Below are 19,583 nucleotides of genomic sequence, written 5' to 3'. Positions count from 1 at the left end.
AGTTTCATTCATCTGAAGCAATTCAACAAGTAATACCCTTTTTTGTTTTAATTTAAGTATTGTTATTTTTTTTATTATTATTATGCATGCTAGGACTTTGATCTTATATATATTGCAAGTTTGAATATGTACTTAGTATGCATACTAGTATTCTTTTTATTATATTTATATTGAAAGCGTGTTCGTCTTGAATTTTATTTTGCATGTTTATAGATTTAAAATAGTATGCACTATAGGCTTATCTTGAACAATCTTTCATGTTTTGTATTCTCATCCTATGATAAACTAAACATTCTTACTCACTAGTCTAATATATTCATAAACTTTGATTTACAATCTTAAGGCTTTAATGTGTTGTTTTGATCTTTCATAGTTTAAATATTTTTATTTATTAAGTTTTTTTATTACAAGTTTTTTTTTTATTACTTGCTTATCGTGGAGCTAAAATATTTATTTATAAATATCATTGGCTTTTGTTTTTATAATTTATATCATGTTTTTAACTCAAGAATTAGTTTTTCCAACCAATATTGCTTCGGAAAATACTACTTCGGTGGTGAGGATTCCACCATCACCTTTTATGGTGCATAGTGCAATTGGAAGATTGTTAATGAATATGCCCTATAGTCAATCAGTTGGTTACATGCAGTGATAGAGGTAGGGGGGCTGGCAGGGACCCTGGCCCCAGCAAGGAAATTTTTCCCAGCCCCTCCCTTGTATAAAATAATTGAAATTTTAACCGTTTTAAAATAATTCTTTTAATTTGGCCCCCTTTAATTTTTTTTTCTTGCTCCGCCCTTAGTTACACGTAGCACTAATTTTATTCATGTAAAACTTATTTAATATTATTAATAAAGATTTTTTTTATGTTTAATATTCAATTATATTTGATTAATGAATCTAATGTTTAGTTAATGAATCTAGAGTAATGATAAAGTTTATGGAACGAAAATGCTTTGCAAGAGAAATTATTAAGTTATAATTATGAGATTTCTATTGTATCAAAGCATTGTTCCTAAATATTCTTCATCAATGTTCTATTAATAATGAATATTAATTAGAGTTGTTGAGACCACTGCATATTATGTTCCTTCCTTTATGGAAAAAAAAACAATTGCTTTTATAAACTGAGGTATGAAGAATATTTGAAACTAATATGAAGGTCTTTGTCAAATGACATATACACAGAACTACTCGCAAGAGAATTCCATATAAAGAGATCACCTATATCTATAGAAAGTCTCATGTGATAGTTGTGTAAGTGATCCTTAGACTTGAGATCACTAGGTTATCTTATATATAGAGTGTTATGTTTTGATTCTGACCACATGTTGTCCTAATCAAAGGTAACAAATGAGAAAATATTAGGTATAACATAAACTGTAAGAATGTATTTAAGTAAACAAGAGAGGATTTATCACCCTAGGTGAATTAGAAAAAATATTTTATCTGTTCTCAAATAGTATTGATTGTGAAATCCTTGGTCAATGTAGAATGAAATTTGAAAAGAGAAATGATATTTGAAAAGAGTTTAAGTCTTATTCAAATAATCAATGACTATATTGTTGAGACAAAAAATAATTTAACAAAGCAGACATACTTCATGCTATAATGTATAAATCAAAATATTTATGATGAAGGAATAATAATTACAATGAGAAACTGGTCACTGAAATATTAAGTCAAACCACTTATGACTTTTCTAATATTTGAGGAATCATGATGGATTGTTATACATTGTACTTGATTTTCAAATATAAATCAACCAATTGTTGAATTGATGATAAATTAAATTATTTAGTTTATTTAATCCTCTTTTATTTAGAATTGTGATTTATATTTAGATTAACTTATTATAAAACCTAATGGGTCACACATATAACAACCATTGGTTAGAAATTAAAATGGGATGATTAATTAAGTTTGACTTGATAGTAAATAAGTTTTACAAATTAATGACTAAAATGTAATTATTATATGGGATTACAATTATAAACCTAGAAACAATTAAGTAAGGACTTTATTGAATAAATTTTTAAAATTATCCTAAAATAATATATGTGATTTTAATGGAGCAAATTGATATTTTATCATTTATATGGTTTTTAGGTTTTCCTACAAATAAAATATTATTCCTCTTATTTTCTATAAAGAAGACAATACAATACATAAACACCTAAACACAAAAGAAATCTTTGATCTTCAGGTATAATAATCACTCTCTCCTAAAAGGTTTTAGGAGTTTCTCACTGGTAGTTTGTATGGATTACCGTTAGAGGTTGGATACTTGAAAGACTTGTGGTTTACGACAACCCACACTTAAAGCAATTATTCAAAGCTGAAAAGAACATTTGATATTCAGGCAATCTTCGTATAAATCCTAAATAAACATAGATATGTTCAACAGGATCTTTAGGACTCCTGAAAAATTTTAAATTTATCGTTTTCGCTGCTTGTATACATATATAGATATGTCTAAGCAATTATTCAACCCAACAATATGCAATAAGGAAATCTTTTCCAGCATAACAAATGATTTTTTCACTTGATTCTCTCGAATCTGATTAATATTATCGTGTTCTACTATAATCTAGTATAATATGGTTAAAGTTTTAGTTTGAACTCTTGGATAACATCTAGATTATAATTAACCAATGAATTAGATGGGGCATTAAGTTGGGAAAATCATTTGGTGAGGGCACTTTCACTCTTTGGAATTTTTTGTTTTTAGTCACAAAATCTCTATATGTATATATATCTCTTCTTTTAGAAGTTAAGTAATTGTTCAAACAATGTATACAAGCAAGATTTCTAATTTGTTGTTGGATTATGGTTTCCAAAGATACTACTCCCATCACTAATTGTTTTAAATTAGTGAGTCTAAATTTTGAATCCAATTTTTTTTTACTCCATTTGTATTGTTTCGCATTTTCAGTGTATAAGATTGATAAGCCACGAAGATCTGAGAGAGCAACAAAGCCGAATCCCAAGTATAGTGAAGTGCATAGTATAGTGAAGTGTAATGAAGTGCAAGCGTAAGACCAAGACAAACATGATCCACGAAGGCTTGTTTGTGGCAGCTAAGGACGTGAGGGCTTTACCATGTCAACTAGTTATGGGGTAGTGTTAGGCATTAGTTAATATTATGTTCTATTTTGTAGTAAATTGAATAATGTAACCGTTGTAATGGAACTTTTGATTTCGGCTGTATATTCGAAATAGTGGTTGAAGTGAGGTTATTAATAAACGCTGGAAAGAAATGAAAGATATATAATTTTTATCCTAAATTTTATCTTGTGGTACGTTCTTACCTGAAGAGAATAATTGTGTTATTTTGTTGTGGGAATTTGGCTTTTGACTGGGACCTTATCAATTGGTATCAGAGCCTGGTTTAATGGCGACTAACAAAGAACAGATTGAAATGTTGGAGGCTGGGCTAGGTGGAGTGCAAGAGGGAGTACATATAATGGAGATGAGCATGTCTGGTAAAATGCGTCAACTAGAAGAAACTATCAATAAACTTTCAGAGGCTTTGTTATCAAGCAAAGGAGAATCAAGCCATGGCAACACAAACCGAGAAGGCAACTCTCGTACAATTCACGAGGAGAATGAAGGGAACAGACAAGTCTTTTCTTCTAAAATGGCCAAGCTAGAATTTCCATGATATTCTGGACAGGACCCAACAGAATGGTTTAATCGAGTTGACCAGTTCTTTGAATTTCAAAATACTCCAGCCAACCAAAAGGTGTCACTGGCTTCTTTCCATCTGAAATGAGAAGCAAATCGGTGGTGGTAATGGGCTCGTCGGACATACAGAGAGGAAGGGCAAATGATGACATGAGAGACTTTTAAAGATGAATTATGGGCTAGATTTGGACCTACAGATTGTGAAGGTTTTGATGAAGCTTTATCACGTATAAAACAAGTAGGATCCTTATGTGATTATTAGAGTGAGTTCGAGAAGTTGGGAAACCGAGTTCGTGGATGGACCCAAAAGGCTTTAGTTGGGACTTTTATGGGAGGACTTAAGCCAGAGATTGCAGAAGGAATTCGTATGTTCAAGCCACAATCACTGAAGGAAGCAATTAGCTTAACTCGCATGAAGGTTGAACAGATGAAAAGACATCGTCAGTTCTTGCGGCCAACTCAAGTCAATCGAACACAATTGGTGCTACCAACAACAACACGGGCAACACCAAATGCATCCTTTTGGAGATTATCATGGGAAGAGATGTAGAAACGTAGAGCCCAAGGACTACGCTTTAATTGCAATGAGAGGTTCACCACTGGCCATAAATGTCAATGAATGCATCTCTTGCTTCTGGAGGGCCCAACCGGATTCAATGAAATCACATATGAAGAATTTATTGAAGAAGCTGATGTAAAAGAGGTGATAAGGGAAAATGTTGAACCTGAGATTACTCTGCGTGCTTTAACAGGATGGTCTGCACCTAAAACCATGCGTGTAGATGCCAAAGTGGGTTTATTTGAAGTAGTGGTGCTAATTGACAGTGGGTCCACCCATAATTTTATGAGTACTCACATGGCTGATCTGCTGCGGCTACCAGTAATACCAACAGAGGCATTTACAATTTGGGTTGCTAATGGGGCAAGGCTACAGTGTCAAGGAAAGTTCAAAAAAGAACAGGTTCTTCTTCAGGGAATTCCTTTTTCACTTACCCTTTATTCACTTCCTCTGGCAAGTTTAGATGTTGTTTTGGGTGTCCAATGGTTGGAAATGTTAGGGTTTGTGATATGTAATTGGCGAAATCTCACCATGAACTTCTATTGGGAGAACTTGGCCTGACAACTGCAAGGTTTTTGTAACCAGCCTATTTAAGCCGCTTCACTGAAAGAGATTTCAAAAGAATTTCGCCAAGGCCATTTGTTATTTGTAATCTGTCCACAATCAACCATGCATGAACTAGAAGAGAGTCAATCACCAAGTATGCGCCAGATCTTAGATAAATATACTGAGATCTTCAAAGAACCTACGCAACTACCACTCAAGCATGAAATCGACCACAACATCCCCCTCAATGAAGGAATTGAGCCAGTCAACGTTCGACCCTATCGATATGCTTATTTCTAGAAGGCAGAAATCGAAAAACAAGTCCAAGAAATGCTGAATTCTAGAGTGCACCAGTCCCTTCTCATCCCCTGTGTTGCTAGTGAAGAAAAAAGATGGTAGTTGGCGTTTTTGCACCGACTATCGATCTCTTAATGCAGTTACTATCAAAGACCGATTTCCAATTCCTATAGTGGAAGATATGTTGGATGAACTGCATGGGGCCGCATACTTCACCAAATTAGATCTAAGAGCTGGGTACCATCAGGTATGAGTGCGCCCTTCAGATATTCATAAGACTACTTTTCGTACACACAACGGTCATTATGAATATCTAGTTATGCCATTTGGCTTGAGTAATGCACCATCTACATTCCAAGCTATTATGAATGCTATTTTTCAGCTGTATTTATGAAAGTTCATATTAGTATTTTTTGATGACATCTTGATCTATAGCCCTACTTGGAAAATGCATTTACATCATGTCACTCAAACCTTGGAAATTTTGAAGCAACAACAGTTCTTTCTCAAGGTTAGTAAATGTGCATTTGGTAAGCAAGAGATGGAATATTTGGGCCATATTGTCTCTCATCAAGGGGTGAAGGTCGATAGCAAAACAATTGATGCCATGGTGGCGTGGCCACGACCTTCTAATATTTTTGAGCTCCATGGATTTTTGGGTTGACAGGTTATTACCGCAAGTTTGTTCAGAATTATAGTCTAATTGCTCGGGCTCTCACAAACCTTCTCAAAAAAGGGCAATTTGGCTAGAATGAAGACGCAGAGGATGCATTTCATACACTTAAAAAGGCCATGACCACAACGTCTATCTTAGCCATGCCAAATTTTAATGAAACTTTCACCGTGGAAACCGATGCTTCAGGTGATGGAATTGGGGCAATTCTGCAACAACAAGGCAAACCTATTGCTTTTATGAGTCGAGCTCTTGGTGTTTCAAAAAAATCGTGGTCTACATATGCGAAGGAAATGCTTGCTATTGTGGAAGCCATACGCATGTGGCGTCCTTACTTGCTGGGGAGATGATTTATTATTCAAACCGATCAACGAAGTCTCAAATATCTACTGGAAAAAAGAATTACTACGCCAGAACAACAGAAATAGGTTGCTAAATTATTGGGGTATGACTATGAGATTCAATACCGGCCAGGTCATGAAAATTCTGCTGCGGATGCACTCTCTCGGCGACCTGACAGTTCCACTCTCGATCACTTATTCATGCCACAGCTTGATATTATTTGGGAGGAAATTAAACAAGCTGCCACATGAGATGAATATATGGCTGCTGTTAACAGTTTGGCTCAAACTCAACCGGAAGGGCCCTTTACTCAACGAAATGGATTAATTTTTTTCAAGGGCAGAATTATGGTTCCTTCCAATCTAATACTTAACAAGTTGATATATGAAGCCCATGATACAAAAATAGGGGGTCACTTTGGAGTCTTACACACTTTTAAGAAAGTGGCTACACAGTTCTATTGGCCTTCAATGCACAAATCTGTTCAAGACTACGTGAAGCGCTGTGACATATACCAAAGGACTAAATCAGAAACATTGCCACCAATAGGACAACTCCAACCTTTATCTATTCCATGTCAGGTATGGGATGATATTACTATTAATTTTATTGCAGGCCTGCCAATTTCACAGGGTATACAATATTTGTGGTGGTGGATAAATTGAGTAAATATGCTCATTTTATGTCATTATCTCATCCTTTCACGGCTAAAGCGGTGGCGGACAAATTTGTTGAAGGCGTGGTCATATTGCATGGAATGCCTAAGTCTATTATCAGTGACCGTGATCCCATCTTTATCAGCAAGTTTTGGCAGGAATTTTTTACAATGTCTGGCACCAAGCTGAAAATGAGTTCAGCATACCACCCACAATCAGATGGCCAATCAGAGGTAGTCAATCGCTGTCTGGAACAGTATTTAAGAAGCTTTGTCCATCAATGACCCCGTAAATGGCATTCTTTCTTGCCATGGGCAGAGTTTTCGCACAATACTACTTTCCATGCATCCACTGGCATGACACCATACCAGGCACTTTATGGTCTACCACCCCCATCTCTTCCAGAATATTTTTATAGCTCAACACCAGTAGAAGTGGAACAAACTCTTCTACACCGTGATGAGCTGCTGCTACAGCTCAAAAAACCACTTGGCCACTGCAACCAATTGCATGAAACAGACTGCTGACAAGAAGCGGAGGGATGTGTCCTTTCAAGAAGGTGACATGGTTTTCCTCAGGCTATAGCCTTATCGCCAAAGCTCTGCATTCAAAAGGGTACACCAGAAATTAGCCAGCCGGTTATTTGGCCCTTATCCAATTCTACAAAAGGTGGGCAACGTGGCTTATAAACTCCAGTTACCTGAGGGTGTACGTATCCATCCTATCTTTCATGTTTCATTATTGAAGATTTATGTGGGAGATGCAACCGACACACATACAAATCTTCCGCCTGTTTCGGATAAGGGTGAGGTTGTCTTGGAACCTGAGGCTATCCTTGATCATCGTTGGGTGAAGCAAGGTGGTAAGTTTCTTGCAGAAAGTCTAGTGAAATGGAAGCACTTACCATCAAAGGAGGCTACCTGCGAAGTGACTGAATCACTGTGTCATCAGTTTCCACACTTGAACCTTGAGGACAAGGTTCCACTTTCTGGGGGGGTATTGATAAGCCACGAAGATCTGAGAGAGCAACAAAGCCGAATCCCAAGTATAGTGAAGTGCAAGCGTAAGTGAAGTGCAGAGTATAGTGAAGTGCAGTGAAGTGCAAGCGTAAGACTAGGACAAACCTGATCCACGAAGGCTTGTTTGTAGCAGCTAAGGACGTGAGGGCTTTACCACGTCAACTAGTTATGGGGTAATGTTAGGCATCAGTTTCCATTTAGTTTCCATTCAGTTTCTATTCTGTTCTATTTTGCAGTAAATTGAATAATGTAACCGTTGTAATGAAACCTTAGATTTCAGCTGTATATCCGAAATAGTGGTTGGAGTGAGGTTATTAATAAGCGTTGGAAAGAAATGAAAGATACATAATTTCTATCCTAAATTTTATCTTGTGGTACGTTCTCACCTGAAGAGAATAATTGTGTTATTTTGTTGTGGGAATTTAGCTTTTGATTGGACCTTATCAAAGATTGAAATATTTTTCTTCTTTGTTTTCAAATACGAGAAACTAATCTTATATCTTTCCTCTTTCGTTTAGTGTATAAGAAATTAAATCAATATATAAAAAAAAAGTATTCTACTGTAATGGTGGAATAGCAAGAAACGCGACAAATAATATTGGGTGACCTTGACATTGAATTACATGCAAAAAATGGAGCTTACACTCATGAATGTATATAGCAACAATGGTAGCCAAGGAATTATCCAGACGATCACTTCTTGATTCTCCTTTTCCTAAGTTTCTTGGATAGACTACAGAATCCCAATTTTTTAGGCCATTTCTTGACACGATCAGATGAAAATGATGGTGACCATGACGAACCGCTTACATCAGAATTTGAACGTGATGGTGTAAAATCACCATCAATGATGCAGGACCTGAAACTATCACTTTCGTCTGTGCAACTACCATAGTCATTAGTCTCCACAGGTTTTGCTTTCGATTTCTTACTAAGATGAATTCTCTTGATTTTCTTTCTAATATGAATATTCTTGATTTTCTTTACTTTCTCCAAGCTCTTCAAAATTTTAACTTTAACCTCCAGGTGAGGAATTTTAGGTTTCTGCATCCTCAAGCTTGGAACAGCTGGTGGAAACCTAAGTTGCATGTTCTTGATCATCTTCAATTTCTCGATGCACTTTGAAAAGTAAGCCATAGGACTGGAATGGTGAAAGCGTGGCTTCGGCATGTTGAAGCCATGAGCAGCCGGTGGGAGCCTAATTGGTCGCACTTTCTCAATTTTAGGTGCTTCCCTAGGCTTCCCAGGCTGCTTTTCCCAGATGAAAGGGACCTCTCCAGGGCTATAGTAATCAGAAATGCACTTGGAACTGCTCAGAGAGGAATTCCTAGAGAGGATTTTCTTGTAGAAGCCAGGATCAACTTGATATAGAGTCACAATTCTCTCGTCTTCTAAAGCCATTTTTTCTTCTTCTTCTTTTTGGTCTAATGACAGGGTCATATATCAGATGCCTCAGAGTTGGCTTCTAATATGTAGATGCACTGCAAATCCGCAATTGGATTCTGTCACTAAGCATAGTTTATTGAACGACCACATCCGCCTATATATGGAAACTAAATCATAACATATCAACTTGGATACATGAAAATAATTACACAAATCTAATCTTTTTCTCTAAAATTAATCAACAAAAATATTGTCTTCCTAATGAGGAAATTTAATGTTGAGTAATTTAACGTGTTCTTATTCAATGTTTTTGCAATATACAGTGAACAATATCTTCAACGATTCTCATTAGAGCATCTCCAATGCAAAAAACTAAATTGAGGAGCTTAATTGATAAAATGGCTTTTTGAATAGTATAAATATAGCTTTTTTGATTGTGTGCATTCCAATGGTAAAAAGTTATTTAGAAAAGCCATTTATATTTTAATATATTTCATTTTAAATTCATTTTTATATAATTATATAACTAATTTAGATATTTTATATATAATATAATTATGATGTTATTAATTATATAATTAATATGAGTAATTTATAAAAATAATATAAAATTTAATGAAATAATATGAAAGTTAAAAGATATAATTTAAAATTAAACTTAAAATTTATTTATATGAATATTTTTTATTTTTAATTTTATATGTTACTGTTAAAAATTTAATTTTTTAAAAGTAAATTCAAATTCAAACTTTGAAAAAAAACCGTCAATATTTTCAATTTTGATTTTCAATTTTTTTTAAAAAAAAAATTCATGCTTTGAAAAAATGACCGCCACCATTTTAAATTTTAAAATTTAAAATTTTAAAAAAATGACCGCCAACATTTTAAATTTTAAAATTTCAAATTTTGAAAAAAAGACCCCCAACATTCTAAGATTTCAAAATTTGAAAAAATAATCCATCTATAAATATTCTCATATACCTTAACTTTTTTCTCATGATTCCATTGTTTTCTCTCCAATCAAAAATATATTTCATTAAAATTCATCATGAATCATTCTAATTTTAATTTTTATGATGCTTTTGATTTTGATGATGACACTCCTGTGTTCGCTTTTCAAGTTGCTGCTGTTGTGGTTGCTGAAGAAGAATCGAATAATCAAGGGCGGAGAACAGGGTATCGTGGCTTTATTCTTGGCCATAATATTGTCAATCGTAATAGAAAGGAAGGTGAGTTAAGGTTATATAATGATTATTTTGCTGAAAATCCTAAATTCACTGAAACTCAATTTCGAAGAAGATTTAGGATGAGTCGTCGTCTTTTTCTTCGGATCGCAAAAGCAGTGGAAGCTCATAATCTATATTTCAAACAAAGGACAGATGCTCTTGGTGTTCTTGGTTTATCTTGTCTTCAAAAGGTAACTGCAGCTCACAGAATACTTGCATATGGTATTCCTGCAGATCTTACTGATGAATATCTTCAGATTGGAGAAAGCACTGCGATAGAAAGTCTTAGAGCTTTCGTCAAAGCAATCGTAGAAGTTTTTGGTGATTGGTATCTAAGGGCACCAAACGAGGCCGATATTTGTCGATTATTATCAATTGAAGAGTAGCGTGGATTTCCAGGGATGTTAGGGAGCATTGATTGTATGCATTGGAAATGGGAGAAATGCCCAATTGCATGGCATGGGATGTATATTGGTCATTGTCGTGAACCAACTATAATTCTAGAGGCGGTGGCTTCACAAGATCTTTGGATATGACATGCCTTTTTTGGAATGCATGGATCATTAAATGATATTAATGTTCTTAATCGGTCACCTATCTTCGCTGCACTTGCTGAAGGTCGTACTGCTCCTGTCAATTATACAATTAATGGGCATGAATATACAATGAGATACTATTTAGCAGATGGGATTTATCCTAATTGGTCAACTTTTGTTAAGACAATCCCAAGGCTATTAGGAGCAAAGAGAAAATATTTTGCAAGTAAGCAAGAGTCTGCAAGAAAGGATGTAGAGCGGGCATTTGGGGTGCTCCAATCTCGTTTTGCAATTGTACGTGGACCTGTTCGATACTGGGATGAAGAAACGCTTGCAAATATTATGAAAGTTTGCATAATAATGCATAATATGATTATTGAGGATGAAGGAGCAATGAACCTTGGATTTGACCATGAACGTGAAGTCAATTCCTTTATATCATTGTCACATGGTGAAATACCAGAACTACATGATTTTCTTCAAACTCATAATCGAATCAGGGATAGAGCAACTAGCTCTCAACTACAAGAAGATTTGGTTGAACATTTATGGGAACAATATGGTAACGAGTAGAATCATTAGCTTTGAACTTCTTATGTCATCATAATTTCCAAGTTTTTTATGTTTTTTTTTCATTATAGTTGTTATCTTTTAAGTTAATTAATCCTACTTATTGTTGTTAAGTGTTAGAAGAACTTCAAAAAAGTATTATGAATTGATACCACTTTTATAACAATATATTTAAAATAACCAATAAATTTCTAAATATTTAATTAAAAATACATTACATTAAACAATAAATAAATCTAGTCAATTAAAAATTAAAACCCCTCTTTTGCATAATTTCTAACTTTCTATTTTGAAAATACGCTGCAGAAATTGGATCCAAATTAGAAATATTCATTTTCATAATTTGTTCTTCTTTCTCAATCCTGTCCAATTCTTGTTTCTCTTGACTTCGTTGAATTATTACAGTTTGTTGCTCTAACATAATTTTTCTATCTTGTTTCTTCTGATCTCAATTTCAACTAGAGTATCCCTGAATTATTGTAAGAGATTTGTTACAGTTGTCTCCCCAACTTTATCTTTTCCTTGTTTACGTTTAAGTCGTTCCTTTGCAGCCTTCTAACCAATTGGTCTATCTTGATAAATCAACGGTTCACGGTCTTCTCCTAAACTAACAGAATCAGGGGTAGATGGAGCTGATGAAGTCGAACTTGCATTGACATGACTTTTTTGTTTCTTGTTTGACCTTTGATGTTGACTTGCACTCTCAAATTGTCATTTGGGTTCTTTTCTTAAGATAACCCAACAATGTTCTAGTTGAAATCATTTGTCAACGCAAGAAGCATACATTTGTCGAGCATCATTAATCTGGTAAGTAAAAAATTATAGAAATTAAATAATGTTAAAATATATGTTAAACAATTTAACATGAAAACGAATAAAATTACCCTTGATTCTTCGGTCATTCCACTTTGCTGACAATTTTCAATTTGAGTAACAAATCCAACAAATTTACCGACTTCTCTATTTATTTCTTGCCATCTATTTGAGATGCTTATTTGGGAACGATTATTCAAGTTTCCTCCATTCTCTACAAAGTAAGCATGTACTCGAGCCCAGAACTGTTTTGTTTGTTGTTCAACTCCTGTAATTGGATCTTTGCTTGTATTTAGCCATGCAGAGACAAGTAAACAATCTTTCTCTGGTGAGAAGTTTTTACTTCTTTGTGATTTTTTTATTGTATAGACATTTAAATTCAAGTATGTTAAGTCATCAATTAATTGATTAGAATCACTTGGTTGAGAGAGAATATCTTCTGACTCACTCATAAGAAAGTTGGTGAAAGAGCTTGGAAAATTTGAATCCATCTACATTAAAAAAAAAAAAAACCTCAAGTTAAAACCTTATAGAAGAGTGTAAAAGAAGCGCACATTCAATGTCTAGCAATTTTGTAGTTTACATACATGTGAATTAATAACAAGCATTGCATCCTACTTGTTCTAACATTACAATTTGACTATTTTTTGGAACTAAGAGAGAATTGATATACTGGTTTAATTGTATTTTCAACAAGACAAAATATAATTAACCTCAAATTAAAACAGACAATCAAAAATAAATTTTAAATATGTCACTCTATATTTTTATTAATATCAGCTACCATTATTACTTCATCTTAATTTTGTCAAAGATAACAACATAAATAAAAAATTGTTTTCCTTAACCCATATCAAAAACATAAAATGCACAAATATAAAATTAACAACAAAAGATCTACAAAATCAAGAGATATTAAAGAGAAAATATAAAAAGCTTTTAAATAAACATATCTTTTAATTTCACCTAATTAACACAACCGATGTTATTAATTAACCAGAGAATAATTGATTCTTGTAGCTCTTCCCAAATTGAATAGTCATTTTGGCTTCTCTTTTACCTACTGTGTTGGAATAGTAAAATAAAAAAACAAAAGTTAAAAGGATATGTTTTTCATTTGCCTTTCTGGTTGGAGATGCTCTTAATATTTACCTTTTTCTCTTTGTTTTTTTTCTTTTTCTTGAGAGATGATTCTTCATTATCTAAAGTACTTCTCTTGCTATTTTTTTTTCCTTTTATCTCTAACGTATATCTTGATGATAAACCTCATTCAAAATTTAAATTAATCCAGGAAAGAATTATAATCGAACTCCTGTATTTGAGGTGAAATGAAATGAATTTTTCAAAAAAAAAATCACATGAGCATGTCCTGGTATAAACCTTTTTGAGACTTTCCATCTTAGATTTTCAAAAATAATAATTAATTCAATGCCATGTCTAGATATTATCCACCAACAAAGCTAACAAGACATCAAATAGAAGACAGAATTCTATTACATATTAGCAATTTATGATACTCAAGTCATTTCTCTTTTCCCTTCTTTCTCTCCCAAGATCTGATCTTACACTGATTGCAGCACAACAAATTAACTGCATAAATAAGAGGTTATTAGAGAACCTGCCCTCAAATCCAAATCCCCCTTGTACCTGGAATGTACAGGCAGAGCCGTCTAGAGTCTAAAGGTCGTTTGAACAATGGCTCAAGGCTCCATTTAATCATTTACAATGGCTCAATCTCCCTTGTACTTATTGAAAAGCCATGTTAATTGAAGCCAATGTCATTGTCAGCATATCATTTGATGCTGAAAATTGTTATAAATACAATACATATTATGTTGATAATATACACACAAACAAACTATGTAGCAGCACAAAGTTTCAAAAAACTAATGAGCCTAAAACATGATTAGGACAGATAGCATATGATCTCAAGGCAAATTGTCAACGATTTCGCTTTGCACCACTAATAAGAACTGCAGTGAAATTCCAAGGAATGCAACCATGAGGCTTTTGCATTGAATCCCTAGCTGAAGCACTCTCAAATATTCTTGACAACTTCCTTGAATGACCATTAGAGAAATACAATGAAGACGAAGACGAAGACGAAGGGCTCGAATTCCGTGGAGAAAACGAATTGAAATCACCATCGGAGCTATAAAACTCAAACATTTCAAACTTATCAGACTCGTCATTAGCATTTATAATATCATTCCCCTGAGACCCTCGTTGGGGTTTTTCGTTTCTTTTATTTTTCTTGATTTGTTTCCAGAACCAGAACCTGAACCTTGACCGCATCGAAGTCTTAGGCCCTTTAATATCAATGCACGGCTTTGGCAGCCCTATGCCAAGCAGAGCAGGTGGGGGCCTAATGGGTGGAATACTTTCTTCTTTAGGGGGATCTTTGGGTGTCCCTGGCTGCATTTCCCATTTAAATGGAACCCCTTCTGCACTCCGGTAGTAAAGTATACGCGAAGAGCAACCCACAGAAGAGTTTCTTGAAATAACTCTATTGAAGAAGAAATTATCTCCTTGAAGAACCGAAGTTTTCTTCTCATGAGTAACAGTACTTCCATGCACAAAATCCATAGCAAATACTTGGAAGATATGCAAATAATCTAAATAATTTAGGAGCTAATTTGTGTTCCTTTTGTGAAACAACAAAATGATGCAATGGTGGAAATGTTTTTGCTGTTGAGGGATACAAGTTCATCATTAAGTTGTACTTATATAGAGGGTTAGATTCTCCGGTTTCTTAGGTAAATGATGGAGTCTTAGGGTGCATGATCCTGCTTTTTGATGATTGACAAGCTAACAACTGCGGATTATTATTATTATTATTTACTTTCTCGCTTTGAATTGGTTACTTCTCTTTTGAGTGACTGGAGTCCTTTTAGGAAAAAAAACAAAAAAAAAACCTTTGTTCTTAAGGTTACGTTAATTAAGGTTATGGTTTTGTTGGGCGGTTTCTGCTGCATATGCCAATAACCAAACCCTTAAGCCATGGCCTAACTTTTCTTGCTATATATTTTACCTCCTGGGCCATCTGGGGCAAAAAAAGGTCATGGCAGCATATGAAAGTGCCAAGCAAGTATGATGTTAGAGCAAAAGTCTCCGTTTTAGAGATGCCTTAAGGATTGATTCACTGAATCTACAAATCATATATTCAGTTGACTTTTGAGGTGTTGCCCTCCTTCCTTGACTTGTGATTTTGCCAAAGCAAGTGGAGATTATTATATCAATGAGATTGTTTACCAAATCTTAGAAAAAAACTGTATTCTTCATGCTACTTGTGAATTTTAAAGAGAAAATTCATCTTCTGACAATGCATGTATGTGTTACTGGTTCTGCAAACTTCTAGGTTTTCATAGTTTTTTCTCACCGGCCTCGAGGAAAAACTCATCATTGGATTGATTGCACATATACGTCCTGTCTCAATAATGGATTTGGTAGATTAAATAAGAATGTTCATATATTTAAGTTGGGTTGAATAATTGTTCATTGGATGTGAGTGAAATGAAAAACAAACCAAAAGAAAAGAAAAGAAAAAAAAATTCAACGTGCTTGCATTAAATATTAGATTAAGTTTTGAAATGTGAAAGATTTTTCAACATTTTGCTGGCAGTCATGAGCACCCATAAAAATTGAGTTAATTATGTCCAGGTTGAATCTCTCTATTTTTATCTTCTTCTTTTTATATATATAATATTCGGATTTTACTATTGAAATGAAGCTAGAGAGGCTAACTAGCAAAAATGAATACAAAAAGAAAGAAACAGAAAATAAATTTGAATTTCTTAAATTTATTTCAAAAACAAAAACAAAGAAAAGATTAAGAAATTGTTCATTTTTTATTTATATATGCTGGATTTTTTTATTTTTCTAGATGAGTTTTTATTTTATTTTCAAAATCCAAAGAAAAACAGTAGGAAAGAAATAAGTTTTATGTAAAAATTACAAAATCTCAAAAACATAAAATCAAAAATTTTATGAAAAACTAAATTGAAAAATCATGCCTATAAAAAATACTCAAATTGAATCAAGTTTGTTTCATCAATAAATCAATAATTTTTATGAAATAAAAATAAATACTTTTTTCAAAATAAAATAAATTCTATTGTGGTAAATAAATACACATATAGCTAAAAGATTTGAAAATATAAACAAAAATAACAAAGCAAACAAAAATTAATAAAAAAATATCTTTTCCTTTTAATAAAAATTCAAAAATAAGAAAATTGAGTTTCATTACATCAAACTATTATATTACTCATATTAAATAGATGCCTTGCTACTAATGTTAAAAAAAAAAACACAAAAACTCTATCAAAAAAAAAAAAAAAACAAAGAACACCAAAGAACACTCAAACTAATTCCAGCAACACGAATTCGAATCCGAACTAAATTTCATCAAATAAAAGGCATATAAAAGTTGAAAATCATTTAAGGATCAAGAATTAGAGGTTCATTCACTTCAATTATAGTTAAATCTTCACAATTTGGACATAAAAGGTTTCGGTCCGAAACGAAGACCTTAAGATTAAAATGTTGAAATAAATGTTATCTATGCAAAATAACCCTAGATTATTGGCTAATAATATCATGCAAAGATGCATATGCTGAAACAAAATAAGTCAAAATCACATAACTAAGACAATGTTCTTGAGAAGAACACGAAGAACAGATAAAGAACATTCAACTCAAACCCGACAACATGACTCTCAAACCAGACCAGATATTAACAAACCAAGGACACATACATATTGGAACTCATACAAGGATCAATAATCTGACATCCATTCATTTTGATTATCAATTAGACATCACAATTTGGTCAAAGGAGGTTTCAGTTCAAAACAAAAACCTTAAGAATAAAACTCATAAAAAACAGTTATTGATGCAAATTAACCCTAGATTAGTGACTAATCAATTCCAAGTGTCTAGTGCAAAGAAATACACCAAAATTGATCCAAATCATAGAGTTAAGGCAATGTTCTTCCTAAGAACACGAAGAACATTGCCCAAAAACCCAGCACATTGTCAAGCCCTAGCTAGAAGTGACATTCTTGACATCTAAAATATACTTTATTCATTCAAAAAAATTCACACTACCATAAACAAAAGTATTTGAATAAAAAAACAATAATAAATAACATCAAAACATCAAAATCATGCAAAAGATTTCAAATCCAAAAACTGCCAACTTAAAACAACCTACATGCTCATGCAATTTGGATTCAAAATTGGTTTTCTAAACCTATTTTGGTCATGCAAACCTATTTTTGTCATGCACAAACTTAGCAAACTCGGGATAAATATTCTTGCTTCAACATGCATTTTTTAAGCCATCAAAACTAAAATAAAACTATTTTATCAAAATTAACTAAACTAGAAAGCTTCTAAAACATCAAGAACATCAAAATGAACTTTAGAAAACTAGATCAAAGTATCATAGCAACAAAAGAGGTTAACACAACATTACTTGTTAAGTATTCCAAACCTCATTTTCATGCCCATAAACAAAAACATAAACCAAAAACGAATCATAAACACCTCAAGGAGGCCACATGGACTCTACTTTTGGATTAAAAAATATACCTAGAATATTTACTCCCTCTTTACTTTTATTTGGAAAGTTTTTTCCACTAACAAATTACTACCCTTTCAAAGCTTAAAAATTTTTGTGTTAGACTCTTGGACCTTCATACTTAGCTTTCTTATCAAGATTTTCCTGCCCTCTTTTCTTCTTTTTTCTCCCCTTTTTGGTTCTGATTTTCCAAGGTATTTATAGGTTTTTGGTAAGTTTTTTGATGGATTCAATATATGATTAATCAATGCTTGACCCTCTGATAGAAATGGGAGGGTTTTGAACAAATTTCAATAGCTGAAAGCTTTCTCCTTGGGTAGTTTTGCTCTCAAATATGGTTTTTACAAAACTTGGAGGCCAATGTGAGGTTTTTTAGGCCTTTTAATCTTGAGAGATAGGTTTTAAGCCTTCGATAAGAACCCTTAGAAATGCTTTCAAGTGTGAACACATAAAAAATAGGTGGTTTTTGCATAATGAGTATCATAGTCACGACTAACTGAGTTGACTAGTTTTGAAGTCTCGTTGGAGAAACTTCGATGTCATCATCATTGACTACAACTTGAAGGTGGTAGAGGGGGTGCACACCTTTTGTTTGAATCCAACCTTGCTCGATATAGAGGTCTGTAACTTCACATTCAATTGTTTAAAGATGCCAACTTGATTAACCAAAACTGCTAAAAAAAAAGATAAAAAATGGTTGAATGACGTGTCATTTATTCCCTTCATTCTAAGTGACGCGTCATCTTCGTTAAACCCTAAAAATTAGGGTTTTTAATTTAGAACTTGGCAAACTTTAATTTATTCTCAGCGCTTCTAATTTCTTTTAATTACACTAGTAATTGCCTCTAAACTTTTAATTTCAAGCAATTTCACCCCTGTCAAACTCAATTGTCAATCCCAAAGTTCAGTGCATTTTTTAATTTGGTCCTTCATTCCTGATTTATGCAAATTGACCATCAAGCTTTTAATTGTCTTCAATTTGGCCTTTTATTTTGCTGATTTAAGTCCCTTAAGCTCATGCCTTTTACACTTTGGTCATTTGTTTTAAATCTCTTCAATCAAATCTCTAATTATCTATCAAACTTCAATATTTATGCAATTAAGCCCATGATTTGATCAAATTAGCTTTTTAAAATTGTAATTCAACCCCAAGACTTCAATTCTTTCCAATTAAAGCCCAAATTAAATTCAAAGAAAAATTTTCCTTGCAACTGAACCCTAAAAAATTCAATCAAACCCTGAAAACTCCCAATTGAGTTATTAAATATTCAATTTTGAATTTTTCTTCCCAAAATAATTTTTTCTTGTTAATAAGGAATTCATTAGTCAAAATTGAACTGTTAATTTTTGAACTTTGAATATTTTGATCCTCTTCAACCAGTTTTTAGTAATTTTTTAGAAATTGTTCATGTTGTCCCACAAATGTATTTTTTTTCAATTTTTTTTATCTTTTTTTTTGTATTTTTTTTTGTATATTTATGTGGGGTCCTAAAATGGGTAACAACAAAACAACTCAATGTTGAAGGATAAAAATAAAAATAGAAATTTAATTTAAAAAATCATTGGAAAAAAATACAAGTAAACCCGGGTTAACCCACGACCATGAAAATCATAAAATTCTGAACCGAGTTCAATCAAAAAGCTTAATTCCTAACTAATTTATCTTTGAAGGATGGAATCGTGAAAAAA

At 33.1% G+C, this 19,583-nt stretch overlaps 2 protein-coding genes across 2 annotated transcripts; one reads left to right on the top strand and one right to left on the bottom strand.

The window, feature by feature from the left end:
- Positions 1-10,528: 10,528 nt before the first annotated feature.
- On the top strand, positions 10,529-11,593 carry LOC112327849 (uncharacterized). The gene has a single exon (XM_024602726.2). It carries the CDS (start codon positions 10,943-10,945, stop codon positions 11,498-11,500), a length of 558 nt encoding a protein of 185 aa, XP_024458494.2. The 5' UTR covers positions 10,529-10,942; the 3' UTR covers positions 11,501-11,593.
- A 2,483-nt stretch (positions 11,594-14,076) lies between these two features.
- LOC18100492 (uncharacterized) lies at positions 14,077-15,013 on the bottom strand. The gene has a single exon (XM_006381735.3). The coding sequence runs from the start codon at positions 14,894-14,896 to the stop codon at positions 14,252-14,254; it is 645 nt and encodes a 214-aa protein (XP_006381797.2). The 5' UTR covers positions 14,897-15,013; the 3' UTR covers positions 14,077-14,251.
- Between the last annotated feature and the right edge of the window lie 4,570 nt (positions 15,014-19,583).

This window comes from Populus trichocarpa, chromosome 6 (genome assembly GCF_000002775.5).
Source record: "Populus trichocarpa isolate Nisqually-1 chromosome 6, P.trichocarpa_v4.1, whole genome shotgun sequence".
Taxonomy (NCBI): domain Eukaryota; kingdom Viridiplantae; phylum Streptophyta; class Magnoliopsida; order Malpighiales; family Salicaceae; genus Populus; species Populus trichocarpa.
Note: the sequence above shows the minus strand (reverse complement) of the source record. Positions and strands in the feature narration are given on the sequence as shown.